The sequence below is a fragment of the Chelonoidis abingdonii genome, chromosome 2, assembly GCF_003597395.2.
Source record: "Chelonoidis abingdonii isolate Lonesome George chromosome 2, CheloAbing_2.0, whole genome shotgun sequence".
Taxonomy (NCBI): domain Eukaryota; kingdom Metazoa; phylum Chordata; order Testudines; family Testudinidae; genus Chelonoidis; species Chelonoidis abingdonii.
In genome coordinates, this window is record NC_133770.1 from 93,245,665 (window position 1) to 93,270,919 (window position 25,255).

General features: G+C 39.8%; 1 protein-coding gene across 6 annotated transcripts in view; it reads left to right on the plus strand.

Moving 5' to 3' along the window:
• The window catches only part of BBS9 (Bardet-Biedl syndrome 9), a 498,766-nt gene that overhangs the window by 125,394 nt on the left and 348,117 nt on the right, over nucleotides 1-25,255 (plus strand). For all 6 annotated transcript variants that reach the window (XM_075062584.1, XM_032778779.2, XM_032778787.2 and 3 more), the window contains 4 exons: nucleotides 3,301-3,441; nucleotides 5,088-5,183; nucleotides 11,297-11,469; nucleotides 17,424-17,576. In XM_075062584.1, the coding sequence (XP_074918685.1) occupies nucleotides 3,301-3,441; nucleotides 5,088-5,183; nucleotides 11,297-11,469; nucleotides 17,424-17,576 (563 nt within the window). The remainder of the gene's footprint in view (nucleotides 1-3,300; nucleotides 3,442-5,087; nucleotides 5,184-11,296; nucleotides 11,470-17,423; nucleotides 17,577-25,255) is intronic.

Below are 25,255 nucleotides of genomic sequence, written 5' to 3' on the forward strand. Positions count from 1 at the left end.
GCATACTGGCAAGGTCCGTATGAGGTCATCTGCCAGACATGCCTCATCAACCATGAGGTCTGACAGCCTGACCGGAAAAAGAAGTGCTTGATTTGCCATGTTAATCTTCTGAAACCCTGGTGGGAAAGGGAAGGGCTGTTAATAATCCTGCAACCCTGCCCGCCCCCGCCCCCCCCCCCCCCCCCCCCCGGAACCCAAACTGGGGCCACAGGCCCCCGTGGGAGCAGAACCTGAGATGCTCAGGGATACACTCTTGCAGGAGAAGCTAAAGCAGGCCAGATGTCTTACTGAGGCTTTTCCTAGGACTTTTACTGCTGTTCCAGGAGAGACCACCCAGATCCACCATACCATACCACCTACACCAAACCCAAAGAAGTCATCCATGGAACAACCCGACCACTCCTGTGGTCCCATGCAGGACACAGTAGAACAGGAGGTCTAAGCTATGTTTTTGGAACTTGGGGTCATCAAGCAGTCCCCTAGTGAGTGGAGGAGCCCTATAGCGCTCTTTCTCAAGCCGGATGGGACCCGTCAGTTCTGTGTAGACTTCTGGAGGGTTAACGCAGTTTCTTGATTTGATGCCTACCTGATGCCATGGGTAGACGAACAACTTGATTTAATGAAGGGATACTGGCAGATCCCACTGGAGCCCAAGTCAAGGAAAAGACAGCCTTCGCCATCCCCAGTGGACTCTACCAAGATGCCCTTTGGTTTCCACATGCCCTCTGCAATGTTCCAGCACTTAGTGGACCATCTGCTGCAGCCCCACGGTGAGTATGATGCAGCTTACCTGGACAACATGGTCATATACAGTTGCCACTGGGAGGACCACCTGAATCCAGTGGCGGCAGTCTTGAGGACCCTCTGAGGGGCAGGTCTCACTGCGAATCCCAAGAAATGCCAGATTGGATGGTAGGAAACAACTTACCTAGAATACATCTTGGGGTGAGGCAAGCTGCGCTCCCTACTCAGAAAAATCCAGACGATCCAGGATCACTCGGCCTCAGCCACTACGAAACAGGTCTGGCAATTCCTGGGACAAGTGGGGTACTATCATCACTTCATCCCAAACTTTGCAACTATTGCCTCTCCCTTGACTAGGCTGCTTACCAAAGACTAGCCACTGTGGGTGCAGTGGAACCCCGACTGCAAGGTAGCCTGTCAGGCTCTGAAAGACCATGTATTCCAAGAACCCATACTATATAGCCCTGATTTTACATGCCGGTTCATTGTCCAAACCGATGCTTCAGCGGTGGCAGTAAGGGCTGTCCTCTTGCAGGACATTGACAGTGAAGAGCACCCGGTAGTATACATCACCTGTAAGCTGTTCCTGCAGGAGTGGAACTACTCAGTAATTGAGTAAGAGGCTCAACTTGTCAAATGGGCCTTAGAAGCACTTCACTACTACCTCCTCAGGAGCCCCTTCATGGCTCTGAAAGGGCTCCAGGAGATGAGAGAGATCAACTCCCAGTTGATGCACTGGTATCTGACTATATTCATTTGCCTTTACCATTCAACATTGAGCCAGTAAGGAGCACGCCAAGGCAGACATGTTGTCACGACTGGAGGAAGGGAACCTGACCAGACTGGGAGCTGGGTTTGACGGGTGTGTGTGTAGCAAAGAGACATGGCTGCCTTTGGAGATTGACAGTGAGGTATGGCCAGATGCCCCTAGTGGATGGAACCAGGAAGACCATGCTCACCACACTGGAAGCAGAAGGGACAGGAACAGGAAGTATAAAAGGCGGGCCCTGTAGCTCAGTTAAGCAGCATCTGCCAAAGGAGACAGATGTGTTCTCCCCACTGCTGATGCAAGAGCCCACAGAAGACTTCGGTTACCCTGAGGACTCGCCCAAGCTGCCAGACCCAACCAATGCTGAAGAGCTGTTGGGGTTGCCACTGGCGGTGTACCTGAAAAGACAGCAGACTTTCACTGCACCGAGGTACCAAAGCTAGAGAGAGTAGGAAGTAGCCCAGGGAAACTAGACAGCAGTCTGGTAAAGTGCTGGCCTGATAGAAGGTCAGCGTGTTGTGGGTGGATCCCTGCTGACCCAGTGGCAGACCACTCCGCCGCTGTTAGGGCCCTGGGCTGGGATGCAGTGGAGTTGAGTGGGCCTGTGTCCCACTACTCCCTGGGGTGGCAGCCTCCCCAGCTTTGGCCAGAAGGCCTGTGAGAGTGTACGGTCCACTGAGCTAGGATGCTGGACCATGTGGGGTGCTCACCTCTTGTCAGATTCCCCTAGACTGTGTGGAGTGCTCACGCCTCCCTGAAGGGTGGACTCCAAAAGTCTTACCTGCTCTTGCCTGGAGCTCTAGACTGCTTGAGGCCCTGCTCTGTTAAACAATTGGGTCTACCTGTATTTAGGTTTGATACTCAAAGTGCCTTTCCCAGCCCTGAAGAGAAGCTCTGTGGAGCTTGAAAGCTTGACTGTTTCATCCACAGAAGCTGGCCAAGTAAAAGATATTATCTCACCTACCTTGTTTCTCTAATTCTAATTAAGAATTTTATTTTCAGATCGATGTTATAACTCACTGATGTTGAGATGCAAAGTTTCAGGACATTCAGTGGAAAGTGGATGTAGCATTCTTTTAAACTGGTTTAACCAAATGTAATTTTTTAAGTACAAATGTCTGTTTTTGTTAGAATATGTAAGTGAGAAGGCAGCACACTGAAAAGATACGTTTTGATTTTTGCTTATGAAGGGCTGGGTGCAATTTCTATCAAGGGTTAGACAAATGTTAACATCTACTGGACAGTATTTTATTAAGCCAAAACCTGCTGTCATTTATGGAGGACAGATTTTGCTTAAGGGCATGACAAATAAACAACCATGTATGTTCTGAAGTGTGTCGTCATGATAATTGAGAGGAGTGCATAATACATTGCTGCTGTATTTGTACACCCATTCAACACATGAGGCATATGCTGTGCAACTTGCAGTCATATTAAGGTGGAATTGTTTGGCTGAAGGTCTGTACAAACTTATAATATTCTTTAGTGCTATATAGTCACTATGAATACAGATATACAGCTTTAATAGATTTAGTTAATATTATTTTCATAGAGCCTGAAACCAAAACATTCAGTTTTAATTTGTCAGTAAAAGAGTGTTTTTCATTGTTAGTTGAAAATTAACCTTAATCCAAAAGTTTGCATGGCTTGACCATTTTGTTTTAATGAGTTCCTGATCTGCACTGAAAAGGTATATAACTTTTTAATAAACAAAGTCTTGAAATGTCTTGCCCTCAGACTACAGATATTGTCACTGTTAATGCAAACTATCTGTCCTGTCATTTCAGGAATACCAAGAGTTGCTCAGTGTAAATTTAGACTACCCTTGCGGTTAATTTGCTTTCCAGCTCAACCTTCAAAAACAGCAAACCACAAACTAACTATTGATACCAATAAATCTCCTGTCAGTCTTGTGAACCTTTTCCCAGGTAGGACTTTTGATGGTGATGTGTCTGTAATATAAGAAATGTTAGGAATTCAGATTGGAATCTTTCATCATGAAGTAATGATAGGATAATTATAAGATAATTGCCAAATGATAAATTCAAAGCTGAATATTTTTGGTTGGCTTTAGTGTACGAAGGTATGATATGTATTATTAGGATAAATCAATGTAGGGCTTTACATTTTGTTAAAATATTATAATTATTATGGTTTACTGCGTGGAAACCAACGTACCAAAATGCTCCATTTGTGACTGTGATGTTGCATTACTTCAAGTGTCAATATTTTTCCTTATATTTATATGCAAAATACTGTATGTATTGATTGTCAAATGTATTTAAGCTTCAGGCAAGTAATCCTATAAAGACTTGCCTTTCTGGGTTTTTGTGTCTTCTGCATTTAGGTTTCAGTATAGGTTCCAGTGTTATCTGAAAGCTTTGAAAATTTTTCCCTGGGTTCCTGTTTTATTGATTTTTTTAAATAGTGCATTTTATTTTATAATTTTGTGATTCACATCAATATTATTTTATTGATCAAATTGAAAAATGTAATAAGACAGTTTTCAAAAAGGGAAACCTACATAGAGCAAAATTTACAATTTGTCCAATGGCCCCAAAACTGTTGATACTGGTCCAGAACAACACACATAATTACAATATTTAATTAAAAAATATGTTGCAGACTTGTAGCCAAAAGGGTGCATCAAATTGTGTAGCTTTAAATTCATCTTTTTTTACAGTGGCTGAATAAGGACCTGAATAGATCCTCTTGTGATCTATGAGGAAACTGTGGGTTTGTGTGGGTCCATTAATACATATTGGGTATTCTCTCCTCTCCTCCTCCTGATTTTTTTTGCGCTGATGGTAGAGTTATGTACATACCCTTGGTCCAACCCTTTTAAAACCAGGTGTGCTTTACAGTGCACTACATACAGTAGCAGAATTGCATAGTAGCTAATTTAACAAGGTAGATGGTGAAGAATGACTATGTACTGAAAGATGACTGAACTCTGAAAATCTAAAGGTCTTTTTCCAATTGGTTATAGAGTTGTGGGGCTTATCTGTGAAATTTCCACAGAACTTTGAGTTGAGGGCAGTGTGGAATTGCATCTCCCCAGGGGGAGCATTCTGGAGGTACAGTCTCTTCTAGGGCTGCACAGGATTCACCCTATACTATTTTAGGGGATGTTGCAGATTGAAACCCACAGTGTCCTGGTCATATTCTGTTAGGGTGACCAGATAGAAAGTGTGAAAAACCAGGACAGGGGATAAAGGGGACAGGAGCCTGTATAAGAAAAAGACCCCAAAATCAGGACTATCCCTATAAAATTGGGACATCTGGTCACCCTATGTTCTGTGGGCTGGTGCATTGGGTGGAAGAAGGGGCCATGGCCATGCTTTATCTCTGCCTCTTTCTGGATTATTTACGTCCTGAAGGCAGTATGGACCAAGCAATCTCTGCTCAGAGGGATGGTTGCTGTTCTCTGCCTTTGCCTTCATATGCAGATCCCTCATATGTGTTACCTGTGCAAAGACAGTCTACCCTTTAATGTGGATGAGAAGTTTGCTGCAATCTTTTACTGAATTATAGCAAGATACTTACGTAGTTTATGTTGAATTTTCTCTTGTAGACTTTGCTGATCAGTCTGATGAAGATCAGGTAAATGTTCTGGGATTCCAGTTCTTAACTGGTTCTAGAATCACTCTTCTTGCTTCAAAAACCTCACGTGAGTAATATTGGAAATAACTTAATTATGGATTAAGATAAGATTATGGGCCAGATCATAAACTGGTGTGTGTATGCCGATTTCAACCAGCTGAGTGTCTGTCCACATGTAGTATATTAGCTGCTGCATGAGGAATTTTACACAAAAGTTCTCTTAATCTGAATAGGCGATCCCTTAGCGAAATCCCTGAACCTTCCAATAATATTTGGAAAAGCAAGGAAATGCTGAAACTAAACAAAATCCTACTCAGTTATCGTATAGTAGTTTTCTGAAAATCACTAAAAGGGTGCCAGATAATTTGGGTTTTTTAAGTTATCGCATATAAATTTTATAATGTCATAGGTCTTTATTCAAGACTGAAAAATCTCAGAGAGGAAATGGGCTTTTAGCCAGGTATTTAGGTGCTTCAAGATCCAGATAGGCATCTTGTGGAATTTACAAAACATGCAAGCAGGTTAGGTATCTAATTCCACTTAACTTTCCATGCCCCTTGACTTTCAGTGGGAGTTAGAAAAACACCTAACAGATTAGGCACCTGTCTACATTTTTACATTTTACATGCCAAATTTAAAAACTAAAATACTTGTTGCCCACTACTGAGTTCAAACCAGAGGACATAGAATGGATGATATATGAACACTATCTTGATTAAGTGACAGACATTAAAGCTAGTTTGTTGATCTGCAATATTTTTATCCAAATAAAATTACAGTTATAAAAATTGGAGTTACAGACACCTCAGGAATGGAGATTGTCTGTAACTCTGAAATGTTCATAACTCTGAACAAAATCCAGCTCCGGCTCCAGCAGTTCAAACTCCAGTTCAAGTTCCAGCCCTCCAAGCCAGGGGGGCAAAGGGGGCCTATGAAAACAGCACCCATGGCCTACAGGAAAGCAGCGCAGACCCCATTGCTTCTTCTGGTCCGGCTGCCTTAGACTGGCAGCGGGAGCTCACAGCTTTGCCTGTGAATCACAGCATCTTCACTTCCTAGCTGTAAGTGGGTGCCCTGTGTGTGGGGGTGGCGATAAGGGTGGGGAAAGGCACTTTCAGATGCAATACAGGCACAGTACAGTATTTGGTTGGGTTTTTTTGGTCTCTGATGCTGCCTGATTGGTTACTGCCAGTTTAACATCGTGTCAGGTTGACCAGTCAGTTCATAACTCTGGTGTTTGTATCCTTGAGGTTCTACTGTAATCCAAATTTCTAAGAAATGTGTGTTTTTAAAATAATTTATTCAAGATGGCTTTTATAAATATCAGTGGCATCAAGGTAAGACATTCAAAACTGTGAGAAAATACTTAATACCTTTTAGCAAAGCCATTAAAGACTGGAAACATCTGGACAGTGGTTAATAAAGATGTTTCAAAATATCAGTCATTTTACATTTATAGGACTCATATTTGTTTGAATTAGGTTATGTGTGCACTATTTGTGTGCTGTGTTTTATTGTTTGTTGACTTTTAATATTTGTTTAAGTTGACAGTAGAATTTAAACAGTTTGAAATAACTGGAACATTCAGTAATAGTTTCTAGGAACCAAAGAATTTAAAGGATATGTAAATAGAGTTTTACTTATAAACTGAAGTTAAAATCAGTTACTGAGATTCCTGTTTTACGGAATTGTTGTATTAAACATTTCACATGTATGGAATACATCCATGTTGACTTACATGAGTAGATGATCTGACTGGCTAGACTGAATGTATTTTAACGTTTAGTGAGGACATGATTTTCAATCCTTCCACTCTAACCCCCAGGTTTTTCCTCTCCATTCTGATTTTGTTTATTCACAAACTAGGAATGATGTTTCTAGTCTTAATATAAACTTTCCCACACTACCCTATTTGTTTCTTAGACCTGACTTGTAAGGATCACACTACATAGAAGATTTAAAACATTTATTGTTCCCCCTAATCTGACTAGGCATCGTTTTTCTTGTCTTGTCTGGGAAGCCTTTTGAAAACAAATGAGCTACTTTCCACGTAGCAACCTGTCGTATGGCTAATATTTAATTCACATTGGCTGAGGTAGCTACAAAATACATCAAATCTTTTTTGGTTAAGTTATATCTTGGAAATAATCTTTAATGTGTATGAAACACTTTGAAAAAATATTATACCTAAGGAAAGTCCATGTAGTGGTATGTCTTTCTCAGGGCTTCTATGAGCAAAGGTTGTCGATAATACAAATGCCTTTAAAATTGTGCTGTTTGGTAGAATTTCATACTATTAAAATTAGTTGTTTGAATGGCTAAGTTGTGTGTGTCTTGGAGTGCAGACTGAATGTATAAGTATTAGGGTTCACTCATTATCCTGTAATCATGTATTAGCTGTGTGTGTTTGTATAATAAAATTTTCCTTTTCAGTGAGATCTTTTGGACGTTTTTTTTTTTTTTTTTTTAAAACAAAAAATGTGTAGAGCAAGTGACCTGTACCAGATGAACTAATGGTCTCTGGGAAAATAACAGTGCTTTGAGATTGAAGTCCTTTGCTGATGGAACAAGTACAGTATGGACCAGAGGAAGTGCAAACTTCTCCTGTGTTCCACCTCAAAGGTGTCTCAATGCTGATCTGGAAGGGCTTGGTGCAGTGGTGGTGAAAGTCTTTGCATCCATTTAGTTGATAGCTTCTTTAAGGCTGCAAACAAGCATGCCAGTTATTGTGTCTGTTTTTACAATGTATTAGCTAATCCATTTTAACTAAGAATTAAAAAACCCTAATGTAGAAAAAGCATGTTCATCACATTAACTAATCAGTTTGAATCCTTGGGAGGAACTGGAGTTTCACCTTGAAAATGTGTGTTAAAATTCAGCTTGCCCTGTATGCACTAAGATTTTAAAATGTGTTAGCCAACATATTTTAAAAATTAAACCTTTTTATACTAGTCTAGAAAAAGCCTTTAGTGTTAATTGTGTTGGAATTTTTTGTGATATGGGTGTTTGTCTCCTATCCACTGGACTGGAACTCCTTTCAGATAAACTACCATTGAGTTGTGAACACTTTCAGTCACTCTCATCCTAGGTTGGATTTGAAAGAGTTTGTAATCCATTAGTCCCCCAGTCATCTGCTTTCCTATGTCAGAAATTTCTGAAAGAAATGTACTTGTACCTTGCAGTGGAACAGCTTTTTCTACATTTAAATGTTAAATTGGTTGACTGTTATAAAGGCACTTGGAAAGCAGAAATACAGCTAATTGTTACTGCTTCCATTGAATTTCTATTTTTAGAGCATTGATACATTACAGTTAAGGTTTCTCAGTTTTCCTTGTTTATATACACTTTTTTCCAAATCTAATTAAACTTCTCCTTCAGCCTAACAGCCTACTAAGTCACACAGAGTAAATTACTACCTTGCCCCCAAATACAGTTAGATTGTTTGTATTGACCAGCAAAAAATGTATTGAAACTATTTTAGCGAAAACTGGGTGGGTGGCCTCACCCCCACTTTAAACCATTAATGTATTAGTTATGACAATTATAAATGAAGTGGCTGTTGATTTGGTCTGAAACTTCCCAAGCTCATTTCATTAAAAGGAAAGAAAAGACAAAATCCAATGTGTAGCCACCAGGCCCAGCCGTTTCACTGTGAGATTTAAAAAAAAAAAGGAAAGTAGGTTGAATGTTATCTTTAACAGATGGTGTTCTTGTCTTTAATAGACATGTTTTTAAATAAAACTTGCTTCTTTCCTGTAACTTCGTAAACGGAATTTGTCATTCTATCTTCAGTGAAATGCATATTCTGGGAGTAATGCCAGTGTTCATGTCAAACAATCTTGGATTACTAATCTTGAGAAAATGTTTAATAAGTATACGAATGTTCTAAAAACTTCTGGTTCATTTGATTTTACTGTGAACTTTGCTAATGAGTAAAAAAAAAAATTGATTAAAAACAATCTCTATTTTTCTGTATCCAAAACCTCAGTAATCTTTTGCATCACAGCTGCACTTTTGTATTTCCTCTCAGACAGTGTATTGATGGATGAATAATGAAAAGAAATATGGCAGTGTTGTTTAAAAATGTCTCTGTGGATAACCATTATTTAAAAAAAAATTATTATGGTTTTCAACAGCATTTTCCTTTCTTTACTTTTAGTTAGTGTTGATTTGCTGTACAAGAAACTGGAGAGAGAAGAATTGCATACAAATATGATGTAGAATCAGAAGTGTAGCATTTTTCTGTCAGCTGTATGGTCTGCAACCTATTAAAATATTATTTAACTAGATGAATTTGATGTTAAGGATGACGTGCTAATGCCAATAACTGTTTTTTGTCTCAATTTAATATTTTATTCTTACATTAACACCTTTTATCCAGCAGGATCACAGATCACATTACAAATTCTTTCTATACATTGACATAATTCCCTATTATCTAAATTAACAACCTTTGAGGTGGTATGTGCAGCCATTCTTCATTAGGCAAACAACTCAATGTTTTTTAGGAGTTGAAGTGAAGAATGGTTTTCTGCTTGAAACTGTTGTGGGAATGTTAATGTAATGTAAAATGTAATTATTCAAGATAAAATAGCCATGACCGTATATGGTCATGGGTATTTTAAATGAAGGTTGTCAGGACCTTAAATGGAATGATGCCTGGTTATCACTGGTACCACGACTTTGCTTCTATGATAATGCAGCAGTTTAAGTCACCAAGAGTGCTCAGTCTTAACATTTTACCTGATTTAATCATGATGAGGCTAGAGTCAGTGAATTTTAAATGGGGAATCTTCAGCTGGTAACTTCTCTTTCCCACTTCACTTATCAGAGTATAAATGAGCCAACACTGATCACACTGCAAGTTGTATCCGTTCTCCAGGGTTTTTTCTGGATGAATATTATCGATGGGTGATGGTGCTCAGAAAGATTTAGTTTTGAAGGGATTATCATATATTGGTAAAATGTCATTGTGTAGTTTTTATAAAGATTGTGCACGAACCCAGAACACTGGATGGATACATTTTAAAAAATGAGATAAATAAATAAGAGAAAGATGCCACCTCTATTAGCACAGTGCTTCCTAATAAAACTGAAGTGATACTTGGGGAAGGAACTGGAAGATATGGCAAGGTTTACATCTGCCCCTCTTATTGAGGGTGCATATCTGTCATTTATTCCTAAAGTTCACAGTCTTGGTGCATTATTAAATTTCTAACTGCGGTTGAACAACTGTTTACCAGTAATATCTAGGCAGGTCTCTCTTTAATATCAGCCTGCCTAGAAGTTTTCAACTGTTTCTTACAGATACAGATTTCGATACCATAATCGATGCTTTTCTGAAATTTAATTGACTGCAATGCATTCTGCTCTGGGATCTATACTTGTTGCCTGATGGTTTCTGGGTAGAATTTAATTTGTTAATTTTATCTATATCTTTGGACATACAGGTCTGAGAGAGCTACATGTTTGTTTCCCTGATTCTTGACCCACACCATAACTCAGAGCATCTTAAAGGCTACTTAACGTTTCATTAATAGAGGTTCCATAGGGATTGCTGTGCTGGCCTCTTGTTAATGGAGTGCCTTGAGCTTGAGCTCTCATCCTAACCTGCCCAGGAAAGCTCATTAAACCTGGGCTGTGGGAGTGAACAGCATAGAGCTAGTTATATTAGCTTTATACCGCCACCTGAGGAGTCCCCATACATCAGGGGAATCATACTTTGCTCGTGGTACAACAAAGTCAAGTAGTCTGATTTTGCCCGTGTAGAATTAAGACTATAACATGGGACTAAACAGAAATAAGTACATTTAAGTTATGTACTTATTTTGGTGAAATCATATTTTGGGGACTTTGTTCTGCATAAAACAACTGACCTGGTTCAGGTCCTAGAAACCTGGGAATCAGGCTACAAAATTTTACCATTAAGTGTTGGAAAAACATGGATAAAATCACAAGGATTGGTAACTTAGAACTACCTTAGGTAGATGAAATGTGAGAAATACTTAAACAACACCAACAAAATTGTTTCTTTTATGAAGACTTTTATTAAAGATTTTTGAACTATTTCACAACTTGAACTAATTCCTTTGTATAATGACTTATCTACAGAATATGAACTATTATATGTGGCTTCGCCTTTCTTTACTCCTTTTTTTGTTTTGTTTTTTGTTTTTAAAGAGCGATATAGAATCCAGAGTGAACAATTAGAAGACCTTTGGCTAATCACAAAAGAACTCACTTTTCGTCTTGAAGAACATTTCAAGAAGCAAAATAGCAAAGACTTCACTTGTACCTTTTCTGGTGCAGTTCCTTTACAAGAATATTTTGAACTAATTGATCGCCATTTTGAGGTATGTCTCATGATATTTAAGCTGTTGATACATATATCATTACTTTCTAATATTCAGTTTTGCTCACTATTAGTTGTCCCTAATCACTACCACAATATTTCTGTTTTTTTTCAAATGTTAACGGAGGCAACCCCTTGCTACCTTAATGATGGACTTCTGATCTAGTGCATTAGAGCCTGCAGTGCAACAGTATTGAAGCTTGGCTTGCCTAGCGGTCTGAACTCAGGAATGGGAATCAGGATGTCTTATCTCTGATTTGACTCCCTTTGTGATGTTGGGCAAGTCACTTAATGTCTCAGTCTCAGTTTTCACATCTGGAAGATGGATATTTATGTCTTTGCGTACTCTCACAGTTCAGAGTTCAGGGCAACTGCACCTGTATTCCCCTTCCAGGGTCCATTAAAGGCACTCACTCTAGGCTCCTGGCGCCTCAGCCATCTCCTCTCTTCTGTAGAGACCTGCGTGTGTCTCCCTCCTGACTGGGGTTTTGCCAGGCTTCACAGTCCCCTGCTGTGATATCCTCAGCAAACCAGACTTTCTAGAAGGCTAGCATCTCTACTTTTCTTTCTCCTTAGAGGTTATGAACAGTGTAATTGCCCACAGTTACAACTTACCACACAGCTCTTTCTAAGCAAGCATATGTATTCTTAAGGTGAAAGCATTACAGACAAAACATATTAAAAACAACAGAAGAACCTACCTGGATGCTAAAAAGCTTACCAGAGGTCACCCTAACTCCAAATTTGGGCTCTGGTGGGTATCAGTTCTTCAAAATCCACAAAGGGGTTTTCCCAGCGGTTACAAGTTCATAACTGTCTCTAACTCAGAACCAGAACAACCATGAATAGTTTGATTTTTCTCTTCTAAAGCTTGGGCCTGTCATCTTGGTCTCATATAGCAGGTGACCCATTCCTCAGGGTATAACTTCAAAAGGCATTTTTTTGTATAATCAAAAGGGGTCATGAGGCTATTACACGGGGGCGGGAGGGGGGTTGCAAGCTGTCAGCCTTCACCCCAAACCCTGCTTTGCCTCCAGCATTTATAATGGTGTTAAATATATATAAAAAGTGTTTTTAATTTATAAGGTGGGGGAGGTATCACACTCAGAGACTTGCTATGTGAAAGGGGTCACCAGTACAAAAGTTTGAGAACCACTGCTAGACATTCCCCAGGAAAACCACTTAATAAATTTTGTTCCCAAAGTCCCTTCTTGTCTGGCACATTGTTCAGTATAGTCCTTTGAACCCACAGGTCTAACATATGTCCCATTTCCCACCCACCCCATCCCACTGGTGAGAAGTTATATGCAATCCCATCCCACAATCATATAAAACCCATTAATACAGTGGATTCTGAAAAGACTTAAACTAATTCAGTGAGGTCTCCCAAGGATATGGCAGGAAATTGCCATATCTGTCACACCTACATCTCAGAGCTATTAAGATTAATTAACTTTTTTATAAAGGTCTTTGAAGGTGAAAAGGTCTGTATTAGTGGTAAGCATTTATTTATTATGGAAGTTATTTTTTGAATACAAAATTATTTAAGTCAGTGATGTTTAAATATAATAAAGCCTAAAATTCTCTAGTGCTTGAAGTCACACTATTTTAGCCATTACTGTCAAAAATGTACAGTTGTTGAAAATTATTCTAAAAACCATTATTCTGTGTTTAATTTCTGGACATTCGTTAGCCTTGAGCAACCCTTGTGACTGGGGAGCATATGGTTTCACTGGGTAAGTGATACAAGTGGGGATGATACTCAGTGTACTCTCCACATTGTGCATGTGGACAGGAGCTGACCATAATCTGGCTCTGAATTCCTCACTTATTCACTTCATTTTAATGGTGAGACTCGCTCTGGAATTTGTTACTGGTGATGTGCCAATTTACATTTGCTATTTTTAACAATTTAATGCCATGATATTGAAGCCATGAACATTTGTTTTGACTGACTCATTTTGTTAACCAGTTCCTTTAGACTGAAAAATATTGACTTCCAGTTACTTCTTTTGTTAAGGCAGCATTACAAAATCATCACACACATTCGTTGGCCCAGGCACAAACTCTGCACAATTTCCCTCTTGACCATGATGATAAAAATCCCAATATTTTAGCTAGCTTGTGTAAATTAAATAAAAAATAAAATAAACCGAACCAAATGTACTACCCACTGCCCCAGGTAAGTTAGAATTTGGCAAGCTGCATGAAAGAGAGAGCTCTTTGAATACTGTTTCTTTTCAAAGGTAAAATATCACGGGGGTTCTCAACTTTTTTTCTCTCTGAGGCCCCCCACCAACATGCTATAAAAACTCCATGGCCCACCTGCACCACAACAACTAGTTTTCTGCATATAAAAGCCAGTACCAGCGTTAGGGGGTGGCATAAACAGATAGCTAAGGGTTAATGTTTCTTTTACCTGTAAAGGGTTAACAAAGGGAACCAAACACCTGACCAGAGGACCAATCAGGAAACCGGATTTTTCAAAGCTCAGGGAGGGAAGTTTTTGGGTGTGGGTTCTTTGTTCTGTTCTAGTGCTCTCTCGGCTTTGAGAGAGGATCTCTCTACCTTCAGGTTTTCTAATCTTCTGTTTCCAAGTTGTATTTACATGTGTGTAGTTGCTGAATTGTTTTAAATTGTATTTCTTTTTGAATAAGGCTGTTTATTCATGTTTTCTTTTGTGGGCCACCTCTTTTTCTTGTTGTTTTCTTTGGTGAGCTGCATTTTTGACTTGTTCTCTTTTATGGGCTGCCTGTTTGATGTTTTCTTCCTTTTCTTTCCACTTGACCTCTTTCTTTTTTTTCCATTTGTCACCTGTGCTCTGCGTTTTTGATTTGTTCTTCCTTGGAAGTCATGGTTCCTGTTTTCTTGTGTTGGGGTGAATTGGTGGGGGGAAAAGAAGGAGGGGGGAAGGTGAATTGTCCTCTCTGTTTTGTAATTCAAGGAGTTTAAGTACAGTAATCTTCCAGGGTAACCCAGGGAGGGGAAGCCTGGGAGGAGGTAAAGAGGGAGAAGGGAAGTGGGTTATTTCCCTTTGTTGTGAGACTCAGGGCATCTGAGTCTTTGGGTCCCCCAGGGAAGGTTTTGGGGAGACCAGAGTGAGGCAGGCACTGAAATTCCTGTCTGGTGGCAGCGATATCAGATCTAAGCTGGTAATTAAGCTTGGAGGTTTTGTGCTAGCATCTTATTTTCTGAACTCTAAGGTTCAGATCTGAGTAGGAAAGCTATGACAAGGGGTAGCAAGCAGTGCCATTGCCTAGAGCCTCATGCTGCAGTGGCCCCCAGGAAGCTAAGTTGCTCAGGCTTTGACTTAAGTCGCAGGTGGAAGGGCTCAGGGCCCCAGACTTAAGCCCCATGCAGTGGGACTTTAGCTTTCTGACCTGGGCCCCAGTGAGTCTAACACTAGCTCGGCTTGGTGGACCTGCTGAAACCTGCTCGCGGCCCCGCAGGGGGCCCTGGACCCCTGGTAGAGAACCACTGAAATACTATATATGGGGCAAAGGTGGTGACACGTGAACATACAAATTAAAGATAATTTTTTTAAGTCCTGTGGTGCTGTCACATCACTCTGAGACATGGGGCCATCATGGAGAAAGACATAAGTTCCAGTCAGGATACTGTAACATTTCGGAAGGCTCTGTGTGGGCCCGAGCCTAACTTCAGAGTCCCTCAGTAGTTTTGCAAAATGAGTTGCTTAAGTGTGCTTCTGCTTCCACCTGACCAATTTTTAGAAAAATAGTGGTGACCAAAATGAGTCAAAACCAAGAAAAAGTGGGCAAAAATATTTGTGCCTTGGAGTATCATTTCAATCTGCATGGGGTTTATTTGACACATGGCTCCAAAAATGGTTTAAAAACTCACTTATAATCAAGTGTAATTTTCCTTTTTAGTCACTGGCTAACTCTTCTGAGTATGATTATTTTCTTTAATGGCTAATCTAAAACACAGCTCATATGTCTTGTATCCATTGGCAATAATGGGATATGGCTCATAATGTATTATAGTTCATAGCCCTAGAGTTTTCCCTTTTTTTGGCTGTAGTGTGCTGCCATTTGGAAATTGAAGTTCTCTTGCATGAGAGAAAGCAACAGTCCTGAAACACCCATAGATGCCAAAGCACGAGCGTTACTATATTCTAAATAATGTAACATTTTTATTTGTTTAATTTATTAAATCTTTAGTGAGTGTAAAAGTACTGTGAGTGCTACTCAGTAAATTCTGAAAAGGCTAGAATTATTATTAATCATTTATGTTCTAGTAGTTGCCCCAAACTAGTAATCCAGATTAGGGCTCATTGTCTTGGGTGCTGAGCAAACAGAAAAGAGAGAGTCTCTGTGCCTGAAACTATGCAGACATCTATTTTTCTTTGCCTAAATTTTAAGTTTCCAGGGCACATCCCTGCTTCATTTTGTTTCCTCCAAGTGGTTGAGTTGGATCACAAGCCTGTTTTCTGTGATATCATTTTGATATTTTATTACGTTTTCTCTAGCATCTAGTTATAATGTTTGTAAATCTTGTATCGGCCAGCCCAATTCTGCTCCCAGTGAAGCTACCAAAACTCACATTAACTATAATCAGAATAGGATCAAACCTAGAGAGATAAAAATAGAAGGTTGAATGTTGTTAATGGGTGAACTTTGTCCAATCCTAAATAAATCTTGAAGCCTAAATAAGCCTAAATACATTTGAAGTTTGAAAAACTGGTGTGATTGTGAATATAGTAAGTTAGCCACCAATGATAGCCTTTGTCTATTCTGATGGCTGGTGCTGCAGTATTTATTATCTGATTAAAGAGTCTCCTGTCTCTTGAACAGAGCAAAATTCTGTTCTGTGTTATCAAGGCAATCCTCATGCTTCCCTCTCCATTAATTTTGACAGACCCCTCCCCTTTTTTTTCGGTGCACTGCAAGAGTATCATCTGAGATTTTCTAATTCCCTCTTTATTTCCTCCCACTCTCAAGGATACTGCTTAGTTTGCTCTAGCTTTCCTGAGCTGTTCTATGTGGATATCATGTTGATTATCCATGTATCGTGGTTTATATCTTATGTTATGCCAGCCTCCTTTTTGCCATTCCTCTTTTATGGTCATTGGAGAAACATTAGGGAAGACTAATGTCATATTGCCCATGTCCTGGAAGCAGCCTGTCTTGCAATGTTTATTTTGCTGACTTCTGGTATTTGCAGTGTGCCAATCATATGGAAGAAAGTACCTATTTGGAGAACTTCAGTTACTGCCAGAGAGCCAATTTTTAGAATGTCTTTCTGTTATGTGATTGTTGTGCTGGAAAATAAAATAGATCATTATACAGATAGCTGTATGAATTTTATTGTCTGGATATTTGATATATAATTTTGCCAAGTTTTTGTGGTTATTTCAAGAAAGCTGGCTCCAACACTTGACCTCCGGATATTTGGCGTAGGAGTGGGAAGGTTTCCCCAAAAAGAGAAAATCTAATCTCAGCAAAGGCAGAATTTATTACTTTAAATCATGTTCAAAGACAGTCAGAACCCTTCTCTTTTTATGCAGCGAGTATTATATTGAATATGTTATATGTATGTGCCACAGACACAGCATAATGAACTAAGGAGAAGTCCTCATATGCCAGTGGTGATGAGTTAATTTTAATCCTGTTATAAGACCTCATGATGAGATTTTTGTGCCTTATCACAGATTACTGTGGCTGTCAAAAATTATTTTCGGTCTCAATAATAGCTGGCATTATTGCAACCGGTTGGTAGATCTCATGATGATTGTGAAATTAACCACACCAATAGAAGCTGCATATAGTTACTGTGACCATAGAAGGTGGCTATTTGAATTTATAAATACTTTTAAATTTTCCAAGAATTTTATTATTGTTCTACCATTTCATTATAAATGTGTGTTTTGAAGGCAAAAATCTATGTACTGGATCAGATTGTGTATCTAAATTTTTGAAACTCTATCAATTGTAGCTTCGCTTGAATGCTGAAAAATTTGAAGAACTGTTGTCTGAAAGAGCCATACAATTTAGAGCTATTGAACGACGATTACTAACTCGATTCAAAGACAAAACACCTGCTCCCCTTCAACATCTGGACACCTTGCTAGAAGGAACTTACAGACAGGTCAGTGCTGTTTGTTTATGAACCCACTACATTGTTACTAAAACTTAGTTTCAAGCACATAAGCTGTATTTTACATTTATCAGCCAAGAGACCAGGAAACTGAATTTGTTTAACCTAATGTTCACTGCAAGTTTTCAGATGATTTGCAATGGTTTTATTTGATCTAAAGCCACAGAATTTCTACTCCTGGGTCACACCAAAGTAACAGCACATCGTTCTTTCCAAACTGATGTGGATAGTGTAAATATTTTATAGTTCATGTGAAAATATTTTATAGTTCATCACTTGTATAAATATTTTATGATGCACTGTAAACTGGTGGGAATGGTTTGGCTGGTGAAACAGTCACAACAAAATAATCTGAGGCTGACCATGTCCTTCCTCAAAGGTTATTATTTCCTGAAGGTTTCAGAATGCAAGAGCTACAATAAAAGTAGTAAAAACAAATAAGCCTAGTTTGGTGTTATTTGGTGTTATCCTGCCAGAAAACAACAGAAAAACTCCAATGTTGGTTACTACCTGAGTCCATATTGCTTGAGTCATCCCTGTCCCAAGGCATGTTCCTCTTTTGTCTCCCAAGCAGTCACTTTCTTAGCATTTCATATCTTTCTGCTAGGAAACCTGATTAGTCTGTCATCTCCAGCCTGCCTTGTTGTTGCCTCCTGGTAGGTGTATGGCTCTGAGATGCTTTTAAATAGCATTATTGAATCTGATTTTTAAAAGAACTATCAAACAGAGTCTGATTCACTACATGGATGGAACGCTGCACATATTGAAGTCATTGCGGCTTTGCATAGACAAGCAGTCCTCTTGTGTCCTGAGAGTTGCTGGTTTGAGACCTAAGAATATGATCAGAATAAAATAGTTGAACTATGTTTGATCTGACATTCTGGCTTTATACTTGTTTGGGCAATCAACTCAAGATCACATTTCTGACTGAATTTTTTTTGGTAATAATATATGGAGATATACCTATTTCATAGAACTGGAAGGGACCCTGAAAAGTTGTTGAGTCTAGTCCCCTGCCTTCGCTAGCAGGACCAAGTACTGGTTTTGCCCCAGTCCCTAAGGATTGAACTCTCAACCCTAGATTTAGCAGGCCAATGCTCAAACCACTGAGCTATCCCTCTCCCTCTTTTTAAATCTACTATTGTTGGAAGTTATATGTAGAACTACTGTAACAGAAGGAGAGCAAATAAATCTCTCTCTCTTCAGTCTATTTACTTTGTATATTTGACAGCATTTTCTGTATAACCAGTTTAATTGTTTCCTCTGTAGAGTCAGTTGGTCATTATCTTTTGTTTGTATGACTCTCACACTGCCCAGAGGAGAGAGGCTTTTTTAAAGTAAGAAAATATGGTACTAAAATCACAGTAATTAGCATGGAGATTTGGGCTGGGTTGTTTATAAATGACTAGATTTATTTTGTTAAATATACTGGCATTTTGGACAGAAAAGGTTATAACAGCATTCTTATTAGCAGAATTTGTCTTGAATTAAAGTTAGAACTAAACTTTGGTGATAGTTTGGTTCTTGTTAGACATGATGTAGTGAAAGGACTTTGCTTCACAGAATATTCGGGTTGGAAGAGACCTCAGGAGGTCATCTAGTCCAACCCTATGTTCAAAGCAGGACCAACCCCAATTAAATCATCCCAGCCAGGGCTTTGTCAAGCCGGGCCTTAAAAGCCTCTAAGGATGGAGATTCCACCACCTCCCTAAGTAACCCATTCCAGTGCTTTACTATCCTCCTAGTGAATAGTTTTTTCTAATATCCAACCTAGATCTCCTGCACTACAACTTGAGACCATTGCTCCTTGTTCTGTCATCTGCCACCGCTGAGAACAGCCTAGCTCCATCCTCTTTGGAAGCCCTCTTCAGTAGTTGAAGGCTGCTATCAAATCCCCCCTCACTCTTCTTTTCTGCAAACTAAATAAGACCAGTTCCCCCAGCCTTTCCTCATAAGTCACGTGCCCCAGCCCTCTAATCATTTTCATTGCCCTCCGCTGGACTCTCTCCAATTTGTCCACATCCTTTCTGTCGGTGGGGACCCAAAACTGGATGCAATAGTCCAGATGTGGCCTCACCAGTGCTGAAGAGAGAGGAATAATCACTTCCCTCAATCTGCTGGCAATGTTTCTACTAAGGCAACCCAATATGTCGTTAGCCTTCTTGACAACAAGGGCACATTGTTGACTCATATCCAGCTTCTCGTTCACTGTAACCCCAGGTTCAGTTTGATGTTTTGTGTTAATTTGTTGTTGAAGCCAAACCCAAAGAACTGAGCATGAGTTTTAACCCTTCATAGGCTGGAGCAGGAGACATGCCTCCTGCTCATGTAATTAACCTATCTAGATATTTTATCCCATGTCATAACCACACCTTATAAGAAAGTAAAACATGGTTCATTGCCCACTTCTGCAGTTATGGTTTTGTAATTCCGTCGAACAGGCCAAAACTTTTCAAAGCATCTGTTTGTTCAACCCCCTACCCTCCCACTCCCGGAACGTGCATAAAGATATGAAAGCTAGGTGGGGCAAGTCTCTATGCGAAAGCAGCGAAGAAGCCAGCAGAACAGGAACAGGCTGGTGTTCTAAGGCTTGCTGCAGGACCATGTGGAAGCAGCATGGCTCCAAAAAAGCAGCAACCAGTTATGGAAACAGCATGGTTCCAGGGGCACAGAGAAGGGTAAGCTTGGGAAAATGGGGGGGGGGAGGCTGTTACCCCCCTTCCCTGGCCCCAGAGACAAGGAAGGGCAGGCACAGGCAAATTACACAGAAGGAGACAGTGAAAAGAAGGGGAACTAGCGTCCCCTGCCCCAGATACTTCCAGCCACAGGCAGGCTGTGTAGGCAGGATTGCTCCAGGACAGGGCTGGATTACCCAATAAGCAGACTAAGCACGTGCTTGGGGCACCAAAAACAATATGATTTTTTTTTTGAAAAAAATTGATATTTGATATTTCAAAGAAAGCATCAAAGTAGTCATCATGGGAGAAATCAGAACTTTGTTAGACTTCCTTACACTCCACTATACGCACTTCCCCCATTTTTCTGTTCTCTTTTTATTACTTATCCCCACCTAAATCAGGGGGGCATCCTGCTAACGTAGATCGAAATAATGCAAGGAAATCAGCGACTGTAACTGATCATCCTACTCCTGGTGGTAAAACAGACATTGTTCTAGAAGGTGTGGATGTGTCAGAGACTGAACCTGCTCATGGTGTAAATAATAGGAGAAAAGATCCTGGTATGTGGGTTGATTTCAGTACTGATGATGTAGCTTACTGGATAGATTGTGGAACAAATGACGTCGGACTTTTACCAGTGGCAAACGAACAAGATATTGTCCACAAAAAATATTTTTCAGCATGAAAGTGAATGATAAATACACTCAAGAATGGCTACTGTATTCACCATCAACAGGGTCTGTGTACTGTTTGGTTTGCAAACTTTTTGCATATAAACCTTCAACATCCTGGTTTGCTGCAGATGGATTTAGTGACTGGTGGAATACTGTTTTAATTGAAGAACATGAAAATAGCACAACTCACAGAGATTCAATGTTGACATATTTAAATTGAAGACAGGGCTTTGGATTGACACAAAAATTGGAAGAACAAATTAAAGAGGAGCGTGAATACTGGCAACATATCTTATAGTGTGTTATAGCTGTTATTCAAACATTAGCTGAATGTGGTCTGCCTTTCCAGGGATCAAATAACACATTTAGATCATTGCAGAATGGAAATTTCTTGGGATTGTTGGAGCTTGTGGCCATTTTTGGCAGGCCATATTTCAAAATATGGGAATGCCGGTAAAGGTAACCCTTCATACTTATCCAAGACAATATGTGATGAACTCACTGGTGAAGAAATAGCAAATCAAGTACTGCATTATCTGTGCCAAGTTTGCAAAATAGATTTCTGAAAGTGCAGAGGTCAGTCTTATGACAACGTTGCCAACGTGTCAGGGCGTTATCAAGGAATGCAGAAGAAGCTTTTAGAACAGAACAAATATGCCATATTCATACCATGTGCTGCACACTCTCTCAATCTTGTTGGCTGCAGTGCTGTTGATTGTTGTCCGGTGGCAGTAAAGTTTCTCTCAACAGTCCAGTTACTTTATACATTTTTCTCTGCCTCAACACACCGGTGGCCAGTTCTTAAAAATATTTGGGCAATGATTGTGTTTTGAAATCTCTAATAATCGCTGGGAGGCATATGCGGTGGCAAAAAGTACAATTCTGGAGTCCTACTCAAAGATTGTGGATGCATTACTAAGTATAGCTGAAGACCAATCAGAAAAGGGAGAAATTATACGAGAAGCAGAAAACATTGCAAACAAGATGCAAGAACTAGGGTTGTAGTCATATTGACCACGTGGAATGAAATATTACAACACTTTTACCACACAAGTCAAGCTTTCCAAGAAAAAGAATTGGATTTGAAAATGTGCAGACGTCTGTCAATCATTAGCAGACTACTTACACACTTTGAAGGATGATTTTGAAAGATTTGAAGACATATCAAAAGATATCTTGCCTGATACTAACTACAAAGAAGCCCAGTCCCGCAAGCAAATCAGGAAAAAACAAGCAAATGACAGCAGTGCAACAGAAACAGCATTGAATCCTAGAGACAAATTTTGCGTATCTACACACTACGCTATAATTGATATATTTGAAGCTCAAGTGAAGAGGAGAGGTGAAGTGTACAAAGACGTATCAAGTGGATTTTCTTTTCTAAATGATATGACTTATCTGACAAACAATATTCACAAGGTTTCCAAAAGCTAGTTGACTCATACCCTGTTGACGTGAACATGAATCTCTGTGGAGAAATACAGCAGTTCCACTGTTATATGCACGCAAAGTTTAATGAAACAGGTAAAATGAAATTCAGTCACATTGACCTTCGTGACACAATATTGAAAGATGTGGAAAGATACACAATATGTATTTCCAAATGTAGAGCTCGCACTACATATTTTTCTAACACTGATGATTACTAACTGCTTCGCAGAACGCTCTTTTTCTCAGCTGAACAGAATAAAACACCCTCAGAGAACAACAATGTGTCAGGACACTTTCCCTATTGTGTATGGAAGCAGACATGCTTCATTGAGTCAGCTTCGATGAATTTATCCAGAATTTTGCAATCAGAAAATCTAGAAAGAAGCTATTTTAATTTCAGCATACATATAATTTTTGTGTCATTTCGAAAAATAAAATTTTATTTTACGATATAGTATTGTTTTTATTTTGAATTACATATGCGGGGGGCACCATAATCTTTTTAGTGCTTAGGACCTCTAAAGGTCTTAATCCGACCCCAGAGATAGGGAAGTGCAGGCACAGGCAAATTACACAGAAAGGACAGTGCAAAGAAGGGGGACTAGTGTCCTCTGCCCCAGGTTCTTTCACCCCCAGGCAGGCTGGAAGCTGCAGCCAGGGAGAGTGAATTTGCAAGTAAGGTGAAGCAATCAGCATTTGCAAAGTAAACAAGCAAGGAATTCAACATGCATAGGGGGCAGGGGTATAGAGCAAGGCAAGGAAACTTTAACTGTTTCAAGTACCAGCCGGCCTTGCAATTCTTTAGTAGGCAGGCTGCAAGCTGCAGTCAGGGAAGGGGACTTGGCAAGGACGCAAAATATGCAAGTACAACATAACAAGGAAAGATCATAGTTACCACCCTGCACTTTAAGCAGGGTGGTGGTGGGGGGATTGTTTTCTGGTTGGCCAGGAGAAAAGCAGTCAGTGCGGTGGATGACTCATCACCTAGGAATGAGGAGTTACAGTACAGACCCGTTTACCCACCAATCCGCTTAAAGCACAGTAGCGCCATGCCTCCCAGTGCTACCTATTTAACGACTCGTTAACACGCGGTACAGGAACTTGCTATGTAGCGCTACAGATTTGCTCACTAACTCACTGACATAGAAATCAACGGGAAGTGCGGAGCGGAAATGTGTTGTACGTCTTTACTGATATTACTAAAGATGTATCACGCATGCTTAGTCATTGTCGTGCTAGAGATATATATAATATATAGTAGTTATATAGTAATATATATACTACATTAGAAAATTTTGACCGTAGACCTAATATAATGGCAGAGGGCAAGCGTCAGCGTTCCTACACTGTAGAAGAAAATCTAGCTGCAATAGATCAAGTAAACAGCGGAGAAACCCAGGCCAAAGTTTCAAAAGATATTGGGATTACCAAATCTACTCTCCGAAGATGGCTAAAAAACTAATCTAAACTGAATGGCTTTGTACAAAATATCGATTCTGCAGCGGGGCTTAAGTGAAAACGTGTGCACTATTCAGCAAAACCCACAATAGACAAAGCCACGCACACATGGTTTGCTCAGGAAAGCCTGAAAGGAATGCTGCTAAGTCGGCCAATTCTTCAAGCCCAAATGACAAAATTTGGAAATTTAACGGGGGATGAATCATTCCAAGCCAGCAAGCGGTTTATAAGTCGTTTTATAAAGCTTCATGGCATAGCGCAGGTACCAATTTCTGCAGAAAGCTGATCAGCTGATGAATCAGCTGCAGACGCGTTTCCCGCCAAGTTAAAATCTATTTTACAAAATGAAGACTACCATGAAGAACAGGCTTATAATTGTGATGAAACAGCTTTATTTGCAAAACTGCTACCTGATAAGACTTTAGCCTTTAATTATGAGACACAGAAAACAGCTGGATTTAAAAAGATAAAAGATTGTGTGACTTCTTTTTTGTAGTAATAAGACGGGTAGCCATAAGCTTGCCCCTCTTCTCGTTGGCCACTTTCATAACCTTCGCTGTTTTAATCAGCTCAATAGACCCAAACTGCCAGTAATATATGCTAACAGCAAAAATGCTTGGATGGTGAGACGCATTTTCGATGACTGATTCCACAACAGCTTTGTTCCAGTGGTTCATAAGCATCTGCAGTCGAAGAAACTCAAAGCCAAAGCACTTTTGCTACTTGACAATTGTCCAGCCCCTCTTCAGCTGAATCACTGGTATCGAGCGATGGAAAAATTCAAGTGCTATACCTACCATTCAACACAACATCAAAAATTCAACCAGGGCATTACTCAGAATTTTAAAAACAATTTGTCGACTGGAGCTGATTTCAGCAATCGTGTCATGCACGTCTTCATTTCCGAATTCCTGAAACAGTTAAACATGAAGGAAATTATTTATTTAGTTAAAAAAGCTTGGGATGGAGTAAAACAAAAGTCCATTGAAAACTGCTGGATGAAGGCTCTTGGTGATGCCTTTTCTGTCAAAGACGGCTCAGACTTGGAAAACTCCAGTAGTGGCACTGATTCAGAGCCAGACTTCGAAGGATTTTTGGAAGAAGATGTCCTATAAACACGCATGCAGACAAAAGAGGATAAAGGTAAACTCTTTCAAATGATAAAAGATCTTAGTTTGGATACGTTGCCGGAAATCGTTACCAAGTGGCTGGAGATGGATGAAGATTGTCCAACTTCAGAATTTCTGTCTGAGGAAGAAATATTAACTGGCTGTGAGGCTATGTCAGATTGTGAAAGTGATGGTGAGAATTCTAATAACGCAGGCCTAAATGACAATGACGAGGATGTCATTGAAAAGGTCAAAATTTCGCCCACAGAAGCACTTAGTGCTGTAGAAACTGTTGTAAGATTTATGGAGGAGGAAATGCG